Raw genomic sequence first — 18,548 nt, 5'->3', positions numbered from 1 at the left:
ACGTGGTGTGGGAATGGCGGCGCCCGGCGGTACCCGTCCCTTGGTGCTCCCGCTGCTTCTGGTGCTGGGCCTGGTCGCCCCCACGCCCCCCTCCGCCGCCACCCAGCCGCCCCCCGCCGCCCTCCGCGCCGGCCACGCCGCCTCCTCGCTGCCCGCTGCCGCCGCCGCCCCGCGCACCAGGTCAGGAGCGGCCCCCCAGCCCCAACCTCTGCGGGCCGACCCCGGCCCCAGGCCAGTCCTGCCTGCCAGGGCCAGCCCCCGTCGGCCCCGGGACCCTTCCCCTTATCGCAGCCTCCTGTCCGGTGTCCCGAGGGGAGCGGGCGGGTCCCCTGCCCAGGCGTCCTGCTCTGTCTCTCAGCTGTCGTTGGCTGGTGGGCACGTAAAGGCCGTCTTTCACCTCCTGGTGCTGTTTGGGTCATTTCTGGAAGGTGCTGCCATCACAGCTGCCAGGGGGATTTTGCTGCTCTGAGGGCAGCTTGTGCCCTTTTCCCCTTCCCCTCCTGAGCTCATCCTCCCACCGTTGTATTCAGCGCACAGGGATTAGCCCGTAGTTTTGTTGGCTCACAAACGGAGTTCATCACCCGGTGTGTGATATGCCGGTCTCACACACACGGAGCCGAGATATCAGTTTATTTTGAAATTGCGCAAAGTCGGGCGCTAGGTGGATTTCCACAAAGCTAGCAGGCTACATAAAGGAATTACAGTGTACAGAGTAAAACCCTCCTAAATTTATGTTCGTTGGTTAGTAATTACCATTCTATGTGTAAGAATAGAATAGCGGTGTCTAAATTAGCCTTGCTTGCTGTGTCAGTTGGCACACATGCTCCTTGGAGGTGTGAGGAGGCAAGTTTTATCGGTCTTGAGTTGAGTGGGTGGTGGCTTTAACTGTAGCTGAGTTACCGCAGATTCTTGCTGCCTTCGTGCTCCTTGGACAATCATCAAGCTTTCAATGCCTTCTGAGGCAGGATGTTTCATTTTTAGCAGTCTTTCAGCTCTTCTTCAGGGGTACGGTTGTTAGCAGGGTATGCATTGTTTATACAAAGTAACTGGGCTTGCACAGGCCAGATTCACAAGCTACGCGTTGTCCTCGCCTAATGGAAAATGTCATAAAAACTATTGTGTGTGTCAGTTTCACTGTTCTCACCACACAGCATGTTACCCCCAGGACGTCCAAGACATCTGAGGGATTCACTCCTTGGTCCCCTCACACTCTGCCCTGCCGCAGGAAAGGCTCGTGGCATGTGCTGCCTCGACGATGTCCCACCACAAGACCCCCGTGGCCCCCCAGCCCCTGCAGCATGTGCTCTACCTTCCCCTACTTTCTCCCCTTCTATCTTCATGAGGAGGGATGGTTTTCATCCCGATAGAGTTGCGCCAAACTCCCCTGAGTGATCATATGGCTTTGTTCTTGTCAGATACCTTTTGTATGACGTAAATCCTCCTGAAGGGTTCAACCTTCGCAGAGATGTCTATATTCGCATCGCTTCCCTTCTAAAGACCTTGCTGAAAAGTGAAAACTGGGTGTTGGTTCTGCCTCCCTGGGGCCGACTTTATCACTGGCAGAGCCCCGACATCCTTCAGGTCCGGATCCCTTGGTCTGAGTTCTTTGATGTCCCAAGCCTCAACAGGAACATCCCTGTCATTGAATATGAGCAGTTCCTTGCAGGTAGAGTATGGAATCATATAATCTACAGTAAACTAAATATTTGAGGTGTTTTCTTGAGGTGTTTTAACCCTAACCCCTAACCCTAACCCTAACCCTAACCCTTTTTTTTTCTTTACAGGTTTGTTCTTAGATGCACTTTTATCCTTGTACATGAAATTTAAAAAAAAGTTAAAGGTGGGGAGAGGAGAGATGGAAAGAATTGTGCTGAGTAACAAACCACTAGGATGAAATAACCTAATTATTTAGCCGCTCGTTTGATGTAGCACTGTCGTCCCCTCAACTTCCTGGGGACCCTAGAGAAAGGCAGTTAATGCCCCTGGTTAAAGTCATGAATACTTCTGCATAATCTCTGTCAGGAGAGAGAGGCAGCCTGCAGCGCTCTGTCGAAATCCAGACAAGCCACCTTTCTCTGGAGGTGGCTGGACAGTGAAAGTTTACAGCGGGTTCTTCGGTGAACTCAGTTTTTCGTTGCCGATGCTGCACGTAGTCCAAATGCTTATCCCCTGCTTTTTGTGTACGAAGTGGTATATAAGAGAGAGGTTTTCCTTGAGAATATCGTAGAATCATAGAATGGTCAGGGTTGGAAGGGACCCTCAAGGGTCATCCAGTCCAACCCCCCTGCAAGGAGCAGGGACATCTCCAACCAGATCAGGTTGCTCAGAGCCCCGGCCAACCTGGCCTGGAACGTTTCCAGGGATGGGGCATCCACCACCTCTCTGGGCAACCTGGGAGAGTGTTCCGCAACCCTCAGCGTAAAAAATTTCTTCCTAATATCCAATCTGAATCTACCTCCGTCTATTTTGAAACTGTTACTCCTTGTCCTGTCACAACGGGCCCTGCTGAACAGTCTCTCCCCGAGATATGGAAACGGTGAAGTTGGTTCCTTTAGCATTGAACGCTGTGTTGAGCTAATCATTGAATGCCAAAATCTGCAGCACTGTGACAGACTTCTTCAGCAAAGGAAATAAAGGCCACCAAATGTCACGCTTCTGTAAAGAGTTCTGAAGGAATCGTTGTCCCCTACCTTTCAGGAAAAAGCCTTTAGAAACTCTGACATTTCGGGGAAGAAGGGCTTGTACTCCTGTTTTCTTGGAGGCAGCATTCCCATAGCAGCTGCCTACAGCACTGAAAACCTCTCTGTTTTGTGGTGTGTTTTACACAGCTTTTGCGTTTACATTTCCATGGCTATTCAGTTCTGTTTGGCCCATTAAATCACACCGAGGTGGGTGGGAGTAGTGGGTCATCGCGTCCCCTGACCCTTTTAGCTTTTCTGGATCGCGCAGGACTTCCTTTCCTTTTTTATAGGGGAAACAGGGAAAGGAGAGAGTAGTGTAATATTGGCCTTTCTAGCAGGTGTTTAATGACAATTAATGTTAATTCGTATCTTTATCATGTGGTTTTTCATGCTCGTAAATGCTTTGCTTTGCCGTCTGCTCAGAGTCAGGTGGGCCCTTTATTGAACAGATCTATATCCTACAAGGCTACGCAGAAGGATGGAAAGAAGGAACGTGGGAAGAAAAAATAGATGAAAGGCCGTGCATCGATCAGCTTATCTACTCCAAAGACAAACATGAGTATTACAGGTAACATCTAGCAGTCCTTTCAATCTTCTTTTTGGTTGTGTTCAGTGAGGCGTTTGCCTGCTCTTAACAGAACAGACTTGTGCAGTTATTGTAGTGTTGTCTGTGAATGTCTGGGTTCACTTTGTTTTTAAAACCTCATCAATAATAAAGTATTATATTGATTCTAGAAGATCTAATTTTAGAAAGTTGTCGTTTCGCACAAAAACCGCATAAAGGAGCTGGCTGTTTTATTTACATTATGTATCACCTTTCTAGGATGTACTGTTTATTTGTTTCATTATATACATGGCATTAATTTAGAGTACCAGCCTGTGAACCAATACTTTGTGTTTGCCTTTCAGGGGATGGTTCTGGGGTTACGAGGAAACGCGAGGCCTAAATGTCTCTTGTTTGTCTGTCCAAGGATCTGCCTCTATCGTGGCTCCCATTCTTTTGAAGAACACTTCAGCACAGTGAGTTGCCTCCTGTTACTATTTATTGTTGTATCGCGTGCCCACAAACCCATTGCCAGGCAGGAAGAGCAGGGAGAACTTAGAGGCTGTGTCCTGCTGTTGTGGTACTTGATCAGTGAATTATTGTCATCCATTAAAATCATTACAAAAGGAATTTGCCCTGTAAGAAACACCTAACTATAAGTTAGGTTAAATGCAGCAGTGCTAAAACCTAAGAGGAAATAGCCTTGAGCTTCCTTCATATTCCCTTTCAGGTAGCTACACGTCCTTGCCACACTGGGTTTACCTCCCCTTTCTTTACCCTTCGATGCTGGGTCAAGAGGGAATGAACAGAGTGGAATCAGTGTTTCCCAAGCCTCTGATTCTCAGATCGTGAGGTGCAGTGCCTGGTCTCCTGTGCCATCCATCTTCAATAGTGTGAGAAAGCAAGCAGCCTGTTTAGTCTTTCCACTCTGAGATGTGACTAGGATGATCAGAGGAGAGGAAAGCTCTTATGAGAGATGGAGCACGCTTACATTGTGCCAGTAGCAAAGTATTTCCAGTCAGCTGTGACCCTCTAACCACTGAAGGCAAAAAAGCTACCAGGGTACAGGGAAGAACAGGAAGATGAAATAATCACTATCTGTGAATACATCAGGGGAATAAATCCATGGGAGAAACACAGACTGCTGAAGCTGAAGTGCAGTTTTGCCATGAGAGCAAAAAAGTTAAAAAAATTGATATTGATACAATTTAATTGGAAATGAGATGAAGGTTCCTCTAAGTAGAGCAATGGGGATCTGTAGTACCTCCCACTGGGAGCAGAGGAAGTAAAATCCTGGTTTTTAACAGGGATGTTGTTCTATTTGTAGGAGCTATACCCTGATCTTTGCCAGTGACAGCATAAAACTGGATTAAATACTCCATAGAGGTCTCTGTGTTTAGCCGTACAGTTAACTCTTTCATGGCAACTGTCAAAGATCTGGCGATGAGGAAAGTCAAGAGAAAAAGAAGAGGAGGAAATAAAAATGAAAAGAGGAAAGTCAAGAGTAGTGCCCAAGTATTCCTAGCACACGGACAAGGTGCCGTATCCACAAGATCATATTTCTCAATCAGACACAAGTAGGAAGAAGTACCAACGTAACAGCGATGTAAGGGCAGCTTCAGCGGTTCGCGTTAAAGTTGATCTGGTTTAGCGTGTGAAATCCAAGAGTTGCTTAAATCAGGTGTCTGGGGAAAAGTATAAGAACTGGGCAAGTGTGTATAATGCCTCCCCTGAGTCCTGTCACACTCTTCAGATTTGAGATTGTGGGGACTTCCTGAGCCAAAAGTGGTTTTCCTATCCTTCAGTGAGTCCATGGATATGTCCAGCTTCCTTTGAACCCCCCTGCACACCGTTAGCATCCACAAAATCTTGGGACAAGACCTAAAGGTTTCACACCTTAACTGTGCCTCCTGTGCCAATCCACCTCCTTTTGTAACTGCTACCCGCATGTTTCATCTGATGTCCCCTAGTTCATGTCGTGGAAGAGGCAGCTCTTCCATATTCACCTCCACGCCACGCGTGATTTTACATCTCTCTATCATTTTCCCCCTCGGTTGTCTCCTCTGCAGCATGAAGAGTCCTGTCTTCGTTACTTGTTCTTCGTGCGAAAGCCGTTCCATGCCTTTGGTCATCCTCGCTGCTGTTCTGTGGACCTTCACAGTTCAGCTGGATCCCACACGCTGCGTGCGGGTATACCCAGTACGTAGCGGTAGAGTGACAAGCTCTGTTCAGTGCACTCTTTCTGGTAGTTCCTAGTATACAAGTTCATTTTTTTTGACCGCCCACAAGTGTTGTCTTGACGTTTTCATCAAACTACCCTCATTCCTAAGCATCGACGGTTAGCATAGAGCCCTTTAGTTATCAGATGAAGCCCATGGTTTTTTTTCAGTAGACGCACTCCTACATTAGATTTCATCTGCCACTTTATTGGCCAGTCATTCTTCACAACTGGCCTTTGTCTTCGCTGCTCTGAGTAATTTAAAATGATGGGCAAGCTGTGTCACCCCAAAGCTGACACCCTTTGTAGGTTGTTCGGGAATATGGTGAAAAGCAGATCCCTCTACAATGAGAACTGGACATTGATCTCTATCTTTAAACTTTTTTTTTTTTTAATCCATGGACCTTCCCTCCTGTGCCATTACTGTTAAGTTTTCTTAAAAGCCTTTAACGAAGGCTGTCAGGCTGTCATCGCCTGGTAGGCGATGTCAGTGAGATTTCCCTTATCCGCATGTATGCTTATGTCTTCAGACTACTCTGATGGTTCCGAGCTCCCTGTTGATACTTCTCCAATTTACTTTAGGTATCCATTAATTCTGGTTTTTGTAACAGTTGCTATTAAGTTGTCCAGTACCGACAACAGGTTTACCGCTGTGTTGCATCCCAGTCCTCCCCAAGTGCGTTTTCAGAAAATGGACGTTTGCTATGCTGCAGTTCTTAGCGAGAAATTGCATACCAGAATTAGTGGCGCAGCTGCTCCATCCTTGCGTTCCTTGATAACTGTTGAGTGAATACTGCCTAGCGTTGGCCGTTTGTTGGTTCATTTCATCCAGCTGTTCCACCACTGGACGCTTCCTATGGATGCTTTGGTTTGAGACATGCTCTCTGGTGGGTTCCCCTGTAAAAAGTAGTTCTGGCCTGTGAAACTTCCCAGCTCCTCCACCTAGCGCACAGCTACGGAAAATTACATTAGCTATTTCTGTCATGGCATTACCATCTCTAAGTGCTTGTTAAGCCTTTGGTTTCCTTTTTCTTTGTATTGGAAAGAAGATTTGTCATTAGGCCTACTTGCTCAATTTTTTTTCTTTTTTTTAATCTTCTTTGTTGTTCTTTTTTCTGTTTAATCTCATGGAGTTTATGAGCCTTTCTGTGCTCTTCACTTGGGTACTAGTTCTGCATTTTTGCATAGTCAGCTTTTTGAAAGTGAATGCAACCGCGATAGCTTTCCTTTGGCCACTGCTGATCCAGTAGGATGGTGAAGATGAGTACGTTTATGGCTGCTGTGACAGAGTAGCTCTTCCCCTGTGAGATTTTGGTCCGTGTCTTGCTGCTGCTGCTCAAGACAATGTGAGGAGCTACTCCCTTGTTCACAGAACTGTTCTTTGTGTCTCAAATTGCAGTTGCTTTGTCACGTCCTGCTATGACACTTGCCCAGCCTGCCTGGGAATCGTTGAAATCTCCAGTGGCTGTGGTGGCTTGCACACCATAGCCTCTCTGATCTCCTGTACTGCCCTTTTGGCCAGGCAATCAGTTGTATGGTCCCAATACTGTATTATTACTCTTCAGGTCTGGTTGCTTGTAGGAATCTTCTTGATACATTTAGATTATTAATCTGATTCACCTCCAAGCCTCCTGTGAAACGCAGTGCTGCTTCTCCACCAGCAGAGTCTGGTCTGTTTTCCAGATTATTTGCAGCCTTATGTGCAGGTGTCCAGCTGATTATCAGCAGTGGTAATCTAAAGTTGATTTGTTATTTGATTCCTCTCATTTTAGTAGAAGATAAAGATGATGATTTTGACCCCCTTCAGCAGAACCGTGTCTCTGTTCACTCATATTCCGTGTGCCCAAAGCACAAACTAAGCCCACATCCTCTTGCATACTCAACTCTCAAAATCTCTTCTGCTTTGTAGAACTTGGATAGTGCAGTTATGTTTCCAGAATGCAATCCTGAACTGCGTGCATTTATGGAAAGCACAGGCTGTTTTCGTGTTAGTGAAAAATTTTCATTTTAAAATCTGTGCTTAGTTGCTAACACGTTTTTGTAGTGCACATGTGTTCTTTGATTGTTTTTACTGTAGGACATTTTATTCCACACGTGGACAACACCTTCTCTGGTTTCGCTTTTCTGAGCGTGACTCCTGCTGCCTCCAAGAGGCTCTCACATGCTGTGAGGCTGAGCGTCATCTCCTTGGTCGCTTCTCCCCTTTGGCTCACTCACCCTGTTGGCAGTCTTTGTTTCTCCAGCAGCAACTGTCGTAATTATGATTACGGTTTATTAAGGAAGAGAGCAGGAACACGCAGTGGCATAGGTCCCTTCTCTCCCCAGCAGGCTATGGGTCACAGTGTGCCTTATACAGAACAGGTTGCCAGCCTGTCCCTCGTTCCCTGTGCTCACTTTGCAAACATCGTAGTCCATGCTTTATCCTGACAACTGTATAAAGAAACATCGTAATGTAAATTCTATTCCTAAGGGAACTGCACTCAGTTTTACAATTTTTAATAGGTCAGTGATGTTAGACAGAGCTGAAAACCTTCTTCATGACCACTACGGAGGGAAAGATTATTGGAATGTGAGTATTTTCCAGTTAGCTTCTCTAGACTTTCTACTTGGTTCTGGTAAAAATTCGATAACCAATATGTGCTTCAGTTTTGCCTTGTGTTTCTTTTCTTGAAAGTAACTTGTGTCTTATGTATCAGCAGTATATGCTAAAGATGTTTCAGCAGTATATGCTAAAGAGGGTCTTCAGGCTCCCCTGAAATTCAGACTGCTGTGGATTAATGTAATGCAGGAATTTGTCCTGGTGTCTTGTCCCCAAAGACTCAGTGCTGCAGGGCATGGCGTTGAGAAGGACCTCCCCTCTGCAACACATCTGCAATCAGAAGGGAACTGCCTTTATGCAGTTTCTTGTGTAGTCAGCCTCAAGATTACACTTTTCAAAAGCATTCCCAAAAGTGCTAAATATTGTCCTAATTGTCTCCCCGTTGGCTTCAATGGCAAAATTCCCATGGGTTTCAAGGTAACACTGAGCACTTTGGGAGACCCTACCCAAGAGTCTATGGTAAAATAATTCCTATGGGAAAAGCTTTAAGAATTTTATGACAAAGTTAAAGGTTCAGCCACAGGAAAAAGGAAAACAATATGGAGTGCCTGATGTAATTAAAATTTCTAAGACAAAGTGACTCTCATGGTAGTACGAAACAAGATACATAGACCTCAGTCTTGTAAGGTATAAAAATCTGGTTATTCACTTGGTATATGGCATATTTTTCAGAAAATGACCAAGCAGTAGTTTGCTAACTGAATTTTTCATTGCGAGTGACTTTCCAGACAGAGAGATGGAACCCATTTCTGAGTCTGACTTGTAGTCCTGTAAAAACAGACGTGAAATCCATTTCTTAACAGTGGCACTTTAAACATTGAGACAAATTTAAATTGTTGAGACAAAACTATTTAAAACTTTCTGGAAAATATTCTACTTTCTTACATTTCTGTTTTAGCTACCTGTATGATTCCTATTTGTTGTTTTTTTCGTAATAACTCTCTGGATAACATCTGGAGTTCTTTATAAATTATGCTAACAGATGCCCTCTTGTCTCAAAGAAGTTTTTAAATTGTAAGTAGCCATCTTTCCTTTGCAACCAACCTACGTCTTTGGTGTCCAAAGATGTTTGAACTTAATATTGAGCCGCTTTGCTCTCACTGTTGTCGCCATTTTTTGTCTAGACTTTTCTACCACTGCAAGCTGAAGGGTATTGTTTTGGGATTCTTAATGGTTGAATGACCACAAAGCAGAAAAGACCTCCCAAAATGGTTTAGAAGCAACTGTTGAATCTCTTGAAGAGCATCACTGTAGCATGTAGTCCACATGAGCGTTTTACCATCTATATAGAAGCAGAAAGTTCTCTAAGGACAACTCTAGAAAAGCCAGCAGCTTGCGTTTGGCTTCACCATTTTGGGGGACAATCTCGAAGAACAAGAGGATCTGTACCATTAACTCAATTCACGTACAGGAAAGGGAGCATAACCAGCACCAGTTTTGTTTGTTTGTTTCCCAGACTTGGAATCCTAGAAAAATTGAGGTGGGGAGGTGTCTCGGCAGCCCTGCCTTGAGGTTTGCACTCCAGAACTTGATCTGATGGTTTGGGGCTGTGTTCAGCTGAAGGTGGAAAGTCCTGACAGATGGAGATCTGGGTCTCTCTGGGACTTGTCCCGTGGCTGTACCATTCTTGTGGGTGAGAGGTTTTGCCTGATAACCAAAGAGAAGTTGCCTTGCTGCAGCTTGGGCCCATGGCTTCTTGTCTTTTTCCATGCGCCTTTGAGAAGTGTCTCTCCCTGCCCTGTGGTTTGTTTCTTCGCAGACAAAAGAGGAGAAGACGCGAAACTTGGAGGTAGTTGGAAAGGGTGACAATATCACACGTGCAGATTTGAAACCTGTATTTTAAATACGAGGATAACCAGATACAGAGAGCATCCACTTCAGAAAGTATATCAGTAGAGGTTCACACATTCATCTGTTTTCTCTTTTACATATGCTGTTGCAAAATAGCTGTTCATCCAGAACAGTTGCTGTCAGAGGAGCGCTTTGTGCCCAGAAACGCTCAGCACAGCGTACTGCGTGGGTGCCAAACGTGACGTGGCAGTTGGGGAATCTGTCAGGGTGCAGTTCAGGGGTGTTTGACGCAAGCATAGCATTCAAAGCGCGCTGGCATGGGTTGCGTACACGTTTGCTGCCTCTTGGACGTACAGCGTTCATCACATCTTGGGTGAGGTGCTCAATGACTTGACTCGGCAGGATCGTAGTGTTGACATGTTACAAAAAGGAGGGAAAATGTCTCTCTCTGGACTGCAGCGTGAGTGTTCTGCAGAGATGGGGCATCATCCTCCCTTGCCATAAATGTTTTGCTGGAGGATTTGGGATGGAATTAGAAAGCCAGTGCTGATCTCTTTAAAGATGCTAGAGGAGCAGGCTTGTACTCCCGTCAGATGTTGAGGGACGTGAATCTCCAGGTACCAGCGTGATGGATCTTACAAAAGACTAAATTGTTCTGTGTCTTATTGAATGATATGGAGGAGGAACCAGTTCAACCACAGCGAGTTTGGCATACAAAGAAATAGCTGTGTAGCGATCTCTGTGGGCTTCACCGTGCATTGGAAATGGAAGAGAAGTGGTTTTGTTGCACCTTCTTTGGTGCCAATCACACGACAGACTACAGTCTTGTATAAAATTAAGGGTTAGACCAAATTGCCAAGTGTCCCTTATAAGCAGTGTAAGCCACATGGGATTTCCTTAGCTTTGTTTTGTGTGCCTGTTAATAAGGCGGCTCTGTGTAACTGTGTGCAGTGGTAACTGCATCAGAGGTGAAGGAAATAATTCTTTTTTCGTCACTTTTTCAGTGAATTTGACAGGAGTGTCTGTGGCTAGATGCATGATTTTTTTTTTTTAAGCAGGTTTTATTCTTACAGGTGTTTTGGAAGCTAAAGTCTTTGCGGAGCTTTTGTTTCCAAAGGTGAGACATACTGCTAGAGTGTTTAATTTGGTGTATTATCTGTTCTGTTGTGTAAATAACTACTGTCTACTCTGTACACCTATGTATTGCAGGGTCAGATGAGCATACTGGTTATAAATGTGGTTATGATTAGGATTAAACAAGTAAAGCTCAGATGAAAGGTTAGAAATGGTTGCTTGTAGTGCTGCCTGCATGTATCAGAGACAACTGCATCCTGGAAGCTTTGTGTATGTGAAACTATCTCATTTTAGTCATTTTTAGCTCTCCCTTTTTTCTGACTCGGCATCTGCTCTTGCTCCAACAGACCCGTCGGAGTATGGTGTTTGCGAAACACCTCCGTGTAGTGGGAGACGAGTTTAGAAATAAATACCTTCAATCCACAGATGAGGCAGACAGGACTCATTACAAAGAGGACTGGACACAGATGAAGGTAAAATCCTAACAGTCTCTTTCCCGTAACAAATGTCTTTTTTAAATTTTTTTTTTTATTTTTTATTTAATTGGTGTACTCCTGGCTGTACACTGCAGGGAATTTTGGAAGATACATGTGAACCTAGCTCTCCCTGCTCAGATCAAGGTGGACTGGACGTGCATGTTCCTAGCATATCATCTTCTCCTTGTGTGACATGTGTGAACGGAGTCTGTTGAGATGTGGCTGAGTGGTTCTGGGTGCCAGATTTCTGTTACCCTTGTTTCACTAAAGGAAGCTTGTATTTCTTCCTGTATTTAGCATCGTCTTGAGTGTAAAGTTCAGCTGCAAACTGCTAGTTGTGGATTTTGTCAAGGAGAGCAATTTTTGCTTACAAAGATTTCAGACTCTAGTTTCTCTTGTATGGTGCAGGCCACGCAAGATCAAAACATTGCAATAAGTGTCCCAAAATACTTCCTATCCATACCTTAAAATTATTTTCTGCAGCTAGAGTAATTCAGTGCCTTATCCCAAGATTGCGCATTCAGGCCTTTTCAGTGTGAATGAATAGTGGTGCTCTCAAGTTTTAAGGTTTATTGCTCTTTTTCTCTTAGGTTAAGATGGGCACAGCTCTAGGTGGTCCGTACCTTGGGGTTCATCTCAGAAGGAGAGACTTCATTTGGGGTCACAGAGAAGACGTGCCTTCCCTGCAAGGAGCAGTAAAGAAAATCCGCAGCCTCTTGGAGATACATAAACTTGAAAAAGTTTTCGTAGCCACTGATGCTGTTGAGGAAGGTAGGCAGAGTATAGTCAGTTTAGGATTGATAACTTTTGACAATGAGTGCAGCAATTACCACTTTGCTTTTATAAATGACTGGAAGTTCATGTGCCGCCATCGTTCAATGGGTAACTGAACAGGATTGGGCAGCTGAATAGCTGGTATCAAACCATTCATTCGTTATTTCCTGTAGGAGGCTTGACAGTCTCAACAATGGGAAATTGGGAATTGAATTCATCTCTTCCTCCTACTCTTTCTTCTGTCTCACCTTTTTTTCTTAGCATTTCAGAGACTCTTGAACGTGTTGGTGGAAAGGGTCCTCTGAAGTCTCCCACCCAGCCTTCCCCTTGCGTGTGCCCAACACCAGCCTGGGGTGGCCGTGGCCGTGTGTGGCCAAGGCTTAGGAACTCCCAAGAGTGGGGTTACCCCTCCTCAGGCCTTATCCCAGGGCTGCACCTCCCTCCCAGTAGTGTCTAGGGATCTGTTTTGATGCATGATGTTAGAAAAACCCTGCAGGGCATGGCATCTGTGATAAATAATTAAGTTTGCTGTCAAGAAAGGCTTCTTGGTACATGTCCCCTGTTTAGGGTCAGACAGTGAGGCTGGTGGTAACGTCTGTTCTACCCCTTGCAGGCTTCCCTACCCCCTGAGAATTGTCCCCCTGGCTCCCACCCCAGCGTACAGTACTCAGGCATTTGACCAATATGTTGCAAAATTTACGAGTAGATTTTGGTTTTGCTTACTTTGTAGCTGTTCACCCAGCGTTTCCTTAAACGCATACTTTTCGTGACAGCAGCGAGTCGCTCTTTATAACGTAAAAATAAATTTGTATCTTCCGTTTTTTCAGAGATTGAATTGCTCAGGAAACTGCTGCCTGAGATGGTGAGGTTTGAACCCTCTTGGGAGGAGCTGGAACTCTACAAAGATGGGGGCTTGGCCGTGATTGACCAGTGGATCTGCGCACATGCAAGGTAGCAAATCTGACTTTTCTTGGAGGGGCTAAATCCTACTGTCACAAAACTGAATCTTGGTTTTGACCCAGATATAGTTGTTTACAAATCATACAAGACATGATATTATATAATTGATACATATAAAATAGATGTAGAATAGTTAATTATACGTATAATCTATATGATAATTTCATTATATAATTTCAATGAACATTAAAGTACATTGGACTGAAATAAATTCCTTGCATTTTAAAAACTGACCCCCTTTACAAACCTGTTCTGTTGGTTTGGTTTTTTTTTCACAGGTATTTTATAGGCACCTCAGTTTCAACATTTTCCTTCCGGATCCATGAGGAAAGGGAGATCTTGGGATTTGATCCAAAAACAACTTACAACCGATTTTGTGGTGAAAAAGAGAAAAACTGTGAGCAGCCAACTCACTGGAAAATTGTGTACTAAAATACAGAGAGATCCAAGGACTTCAGTAGGGGTGAGCTCAAAAGAAGAAGGAAAAACTACGGGGAAATACCTCCCTTTGACTAAACTACAGCTCAGTCCTCTACCCTCTTCTCGATGTTTACTTGACATGTGGGTTTTGAAGTACAAGCAATTTTCACCTTCTTATGCAGGCACTGGTGGGAGGGAGGCAAATCAAGTCAGCCTGGGATCCAGTTCTCAGTGTGGCTAGGATTAGAGGACAATACCAGACGCTGCAACCGAGACTTGAAAGACAAAACTCTGTCCTGAAATTGAGTAACAAACCATGGAACTCACGGCTTTCTTTGAAGTTCTGGAGGAAGAAGAGGAGCAGTTTAACATCTATAAATGTAACTCAGCTGTGGTCTGTACTGTGTTTCTGTCTTTATTTTTTTGTTCTGTTCAGTCTTTGTGACCTGTGCTATGTGAGCCACAGATTGTGCGTAAACTCTGCCGTTCCCTGGGGAAATCTTCCCTTTTCGCACAGTAATTTGTGAACATTCAAATTACCTGATGCAATCAGTGCTGGATAAAAGAAGAGGAGGTGGTATTTCTACCTGAACACCAGCTGCTTTGGATAGCCGTCTCAGTGGGTCTGTGCTAACAGAGACACAAAGATGAAGCTTGCAGGCTGGTAAAAGAAAAGCTATGTTTCTGCTCACGTTTTACCTTCACAAAGGACACTTTTTCCTTTCCCCCCATCATCCTCCCAAAGGCCTGTTCAGTTGGACTGATGCAAAAGTCAGCACCGTTTTGGGATCACCCAGTCACTCGGTTCAGTGAGGGTGACGCCTCGCTAGGGAGCATGCTAAAAAGCCTTCCAAGTTTCCGTGGATCATCCCAGTAATTCAACAAATGAAATTTTCTGCGTTTCTGCTTTCAGTTTATGCAGGGGAGCAAACCGAGAGCAATCAGACAGCAGAGGTCGCTGGGCCCCGAGATGGTGTGTGTAAGCCTATGTGGTGGTTTAGCGCGGATCACCACACAGTTTCTCGCTCACCTTCCCCCTACCCGGCAGGACGGGGGAGAGAAATTGGGAAGAAAGGAAAACTCGTGGGTTGAGAAAAAAAACAGTTCACTAAAAATACTAAAACCTACAAAGCTAACAGGACATAAGGATATTAATATATACAAAATGAATAATGTACAATTTCTCACCACCCAATGTCCGAATGACTGATGCAGCCCGTCCCGAGCAGCGATCATGGAAACGACACCGAGCAGCAAGCAAGAGGGGAGAGCAAGGTAGGAAGGTAGAGGGAACGATGCCAGCGAGCAAGAGAGAAGAAAAGGATGCCAAGGGTGACCGAACGGATACTTGAATGGAATGGATGCCAGAAAAGAATGCCCCCTCCCATGGGCAACCCCCACTTCTATACTGAGGATGACGTTCAGGCATGGAATACTCTCTTTGGCCAGTTTGGGTCAGTTGTTCTGTCTGTCTTTTGCCCAGCTTGTTGCATCTGCACGTTAACGAGACTTTAATGAGACTTGGAAAGCCAGACAGTGTCCTTGGTCTCATTAACAGTAACTCGTATCATCAGAGTATTTTTATCAACATTCTTCACATACGAAATCCAAAACACACCGGCTACTGAGAGGAAAATTAACTCCATCCCTGCTGAAACCAGGACAGCCTAGCAGTCAGGAATCTTTCAGGTGAGGTTGTGCTCTGATGGAGATGACTGGCTGGTGGTAGAGGGGAAGAGCCCCGTGCTGCACCACCAGACGGGGGAAAGCGCAGCTCCTGCTGGTGAAGGGTTTGGTGTGAGTACCAATTCTAGCTCCTGCAGTCTCCTGCTGCGTAGGATTGGCTGCTGGGAGGTATTCTGCTCCGTTCTGTGCTTCAGGTGGGTGTTTTGTCCTGCAGATCTACATGGCTCTGTTAAGCCGGACAAACCTTTTTTTCAAAAGTGGACTAGAAGACCAATTTCAGAAGGTGAAGCAGACATTTTTCCTTAAAGTCGGTTTTACCAGATTGCATCGCTGTTAGCGGACCCTTCGCTTGCTCTTTCCTCTTGGCTTGGGTAGGAGTATGTATAACCCTCCTGGTCTGTGCAGTGGACATTTCACAGATGCTTCCAGACAATGAGGTTGTTTCCTCGTGTGCAAGCGCAGTGGAAGCTGTGAAGACATTTCGGACAGTAGTAGCAGCACCTCTCCTCCTCTTAACAGCTGTTTGTTGTGTCTCCATGCAGCAACTGAGCCTCTCTGGCAACAGAGTGGGGAGCCCAGCGTGTTGAAGCAGTGCCTTTTCCTGCCAAGTCAAATGTTCTTGTTTAGCCTGTGCACCAATGTAAAGCGACGGTGGTATTTTACGTGTAATGTAAACCTGGGTTTATTAAGAAAAATAAAAAGCTTTGTAGCATTTTATGTGACATGTCCATGCTTCTGACTTGTTTCTAACAGCGTGGTTTGCTGTCTCCTGGCTCCCTAGCATTGGATTTCCGTGTAGGAGAAACTTGGGTGAAACCTGCGTGCCCTGACAAGGATTTTTTTCATCATGTGTTCCATGAGGTGCTGCATGAGCAAGCCAGCCTTACCGTTCTTGATGCTAGGAGACTGCATCTGGTACATCTTAGTGCCCCCCACTGCAAGAGGGACGTAGGCAAACAGGAAAAAGCAAGACTGCTAAAAGCATCGGCACCTGGAGTACATGGTGCATGAGGAGAGGCGGAGAGGCCTGGGCTTTTTCAGCCTGGAGAACATGAAAGAGAGTTTTCAGATAAGGACGGGGAGAGATCCTTCAAGTTACTGTTACAGTCAGAACAGATGCAATTTGGGGAAAACTATTTCAATTTATTCATTATAAAACCAAAGCAGGAGAATAAGAGAGAAAAAAAAAAAAAACCACAAGTTTTCCCCACCCCTCCCCTCTTCCTGGGCTTAGAATCATAGAATGGTTTGGGTTGGAAGGGACCTTCAAAGCCTGCAAGGAGCAGGGACATCTCCAACCAGATCAGGTTGCTCAGAGCCTCATCCAACCTGGCCTTGAACGTTTCCAGGGATGGGGCACCACCGCCTCTCTGGGCAACCTGGGACAGTGTTCTACAACTCACACTGTAAAATTTTTTTTCCTAATATCCAATCTAAATCTACCCCCCTCTATTTTAAAACCATTACTCCTTGTCCTTTCGCAACAGGCCCTACTGAACAGCATCTCCCCATCTTTCCTGCAGCCCCCTTTAGGCACTGGGAGGCCGCTCTCAGGTCTCCCCGGAGCCTCCTCTTCTCCAGGTGGAACAGCACCAGCTCTCTCAGCCTGGCCTTACAGCAGAGCTGCTCCAGCCGTCTCATCATCTTTGTGGCCTCCTCTGGACCCTCTCCAACTGGTCCATGTCCTTCTTGTGTTGGGAGCTCCAGAACTGGACACAGTACTCCTGGTGGGGTCTCACCAGGGCAGAGTAGAGGGGGAGAATCCCTTCCCTCGACCTGCTGGCCACGCTGCTCTTGATGCAGCTCAGGATGCGGTTGGCCTTCTGGGCTGCAAGTGCACATTGCTGGCTCATGTTGAGCTTCTCGTCCACCAGCACTCCCAAGTCCTTCTCCTCAGGGCTGCTCTCAATCCATTCTCTGCCCAGCCTGGATTTGTGCCTGGGATTGCCATGACCCAGGTGCAGGACCTTGCACTTGGCCTGGTTGAACTTCATGAGGTTGGCACAGCCCCACCTCTCTAGCCTGTCAAAGTCCCTCTGGATGGCATCCCTCCCTTCCAGCGTGTCGACGGCACCACACAGCTTGGTGTCGTTGGAGAACTTGCTGAGGGTGCACTCTATCCCACTGTCCATGTCACCAACAAAGATGTTGAACAGGGCCGGGCCCAACACGGACCCCTGAGGGATGCCACTCATGACCGGTCTCCACATGGACAATGAGCTGTTGACCACCACTCTCTGAGTGCGGCCATCCAGCCAACTCCTTATCCACTGAGTGGCCCGTCCATCAAACCCATGTCTCTCCAGTTTAGAGAGAAGGATGTCGTGCGGGACAGTGTCAAAAGCTTTGCACAAGTCCAGGTAGATGATGTCTGTTGCTCGTCCCTTGTCCACCGATGCTGTTGCCCTGTCATAGAAGGCCACCAAATTGGTCAGGCACGATCTGCCCTTGGTGAAGCCATGTTGGCTGTCACCAACCACCTCCTTGCTCTCCATGTGCCTTAGCATGCTTTCCAGGAGAATCTGCTCCATGACCTTGCCAGGGACAGAGGTGAGGCTGACCAGCCTGTAGTTAACTTGGGTCTTCCTTGTTCCCCTTTTTAAAAATTGGGGTTACGTTCCCTCTCTTCCAGTCATCGGGGACCTCACCAGACCACCATGATTTCTCAAATACGATAGCCAGTGGCTTGGCAACTTAATCTGCCAGTTCCCTCAGGACCCGCAGATGGATCTCGTCAGGTCCCATGGACTTGTGCACCTTTAGGTTCCTCAGATGATCCTGAACCTGCTCTTTGAGTACAGTGGGCGGTTCTTCATCCTCGCAGTCCCTGCTTGTGCCTTCTACAGCTTGGGTGGTGGGACAAGAGCCCTTGTTGGTGAAGACTGAGGCAAAAAAGTCATTGAGTACCTCAGCCTTCTCCACGTCCCAGGTAACCAGGACACCGGTTTCCTTCTGGAGGGGGCCTACATTCTCCTTCGACTTTCTTTTGTCCCCTACATACCTATAGAAGCCTTTCATGTTGTTTTGGACATCCCTGGCCAGATTCAATTCCGTCAGGGCTTTGGCCTTCCTCACCCGATCCCTGGCCACTCGCACAGCCTCTTTGTAGTCCTCCCAGGCTACCTGTCTCCGCTTCCACCCTCTATAGGCTTTCCTCTTCACTTTCCGTTGGTCCAGGAGCTCCTTGCTCATCCACGCCGGCCTCCTGGCCTTTTAGCCCGACTTGTTCTTCATCGGGATGCACCTCTGCTGAGCTTGGATGAGGTGCTCCTTGAATGTGGACCAACTTCCCTGGGCCCCTCTTCCCTCCAGGGCCGCCTCCCAT

The 18,548-nt window shown here is 46.2% G+C and overlaps 1 protein-coding gene across 1 annotated transcript; it reads left to right on the top strand.

Moving 5' to 3' along the window:
• Positions 1-13: 13 nt before the first annotated feature.
• POFUT2 (protein O-fucosyltransferase 2) lies at positions 14-15,945 on the top strand. Its single transcript, XM_086751042.1, has 9 exons — positions 14-180; positions 1,416-1,666; positions 3,105-3,249; positions 3,591-3,701; positions 7,946-8,012; positions 11,255-11,380; positions 11,974-12,154; positions 12,985-13,108; positions 13,396-15,945. Exons 1-9 carry the CDS (start codon positions 14-16, stop codon positions 13,547-13,549), a joined length of 1,326 nt encoding a protein of 441 aa, XP_086607168.1. The 3' UTR covers positions 13,550-15,945.
• The last annotated feature ends 2,603 nt before the right edge of the window (positions 15,946-18,548 follow it).

The sequence above is a fragment of the Chlamydotis macqueenii genome, chromosome 6 (genome assembly GCF_036417535.1).
Source record: "Chlamydotis macqueenii isolate bChlMac1 chromosome 6, bChlMac1.mat, whole genome shotgun sequence".
Classification (NCBI taxonomy): domain Eukaryota; kingdom Metazoa; phylum Chordata; class Aves; order Otidiformes; family Otididae; genus Chlamydotis; species Chlamydotis macqueenii.
The sequence above is the reverse complement of the archived record's forward strand: the minus strand, read 5'-3'. Positions and strand labels throughout refer to the sequence as shown.

Coding starts and splice junctions, on each gene's coding strand:
- POFUT2 (XM_086751042.1), top strand. CDS start 14: ATGGCGGCGCCCGGCGGTACCCGTCCCTTGGTGCTCCCGCTGCTTCTG. Junction 181..1,415: donor GCCGCCGCCCCGCGCACCAG/GTCAGGAGCGGC, acceptor TGTTCTTGTCAG/ATACCTTTTGTATGACGTAA. Junction 1,667..3,104: donor ATATGAGCAGTTCCTTGCAG/GTAGAGTATGGA, acceptor CCGTCTGCTCAG/AGTCAGGTGGGCCCTTTATT.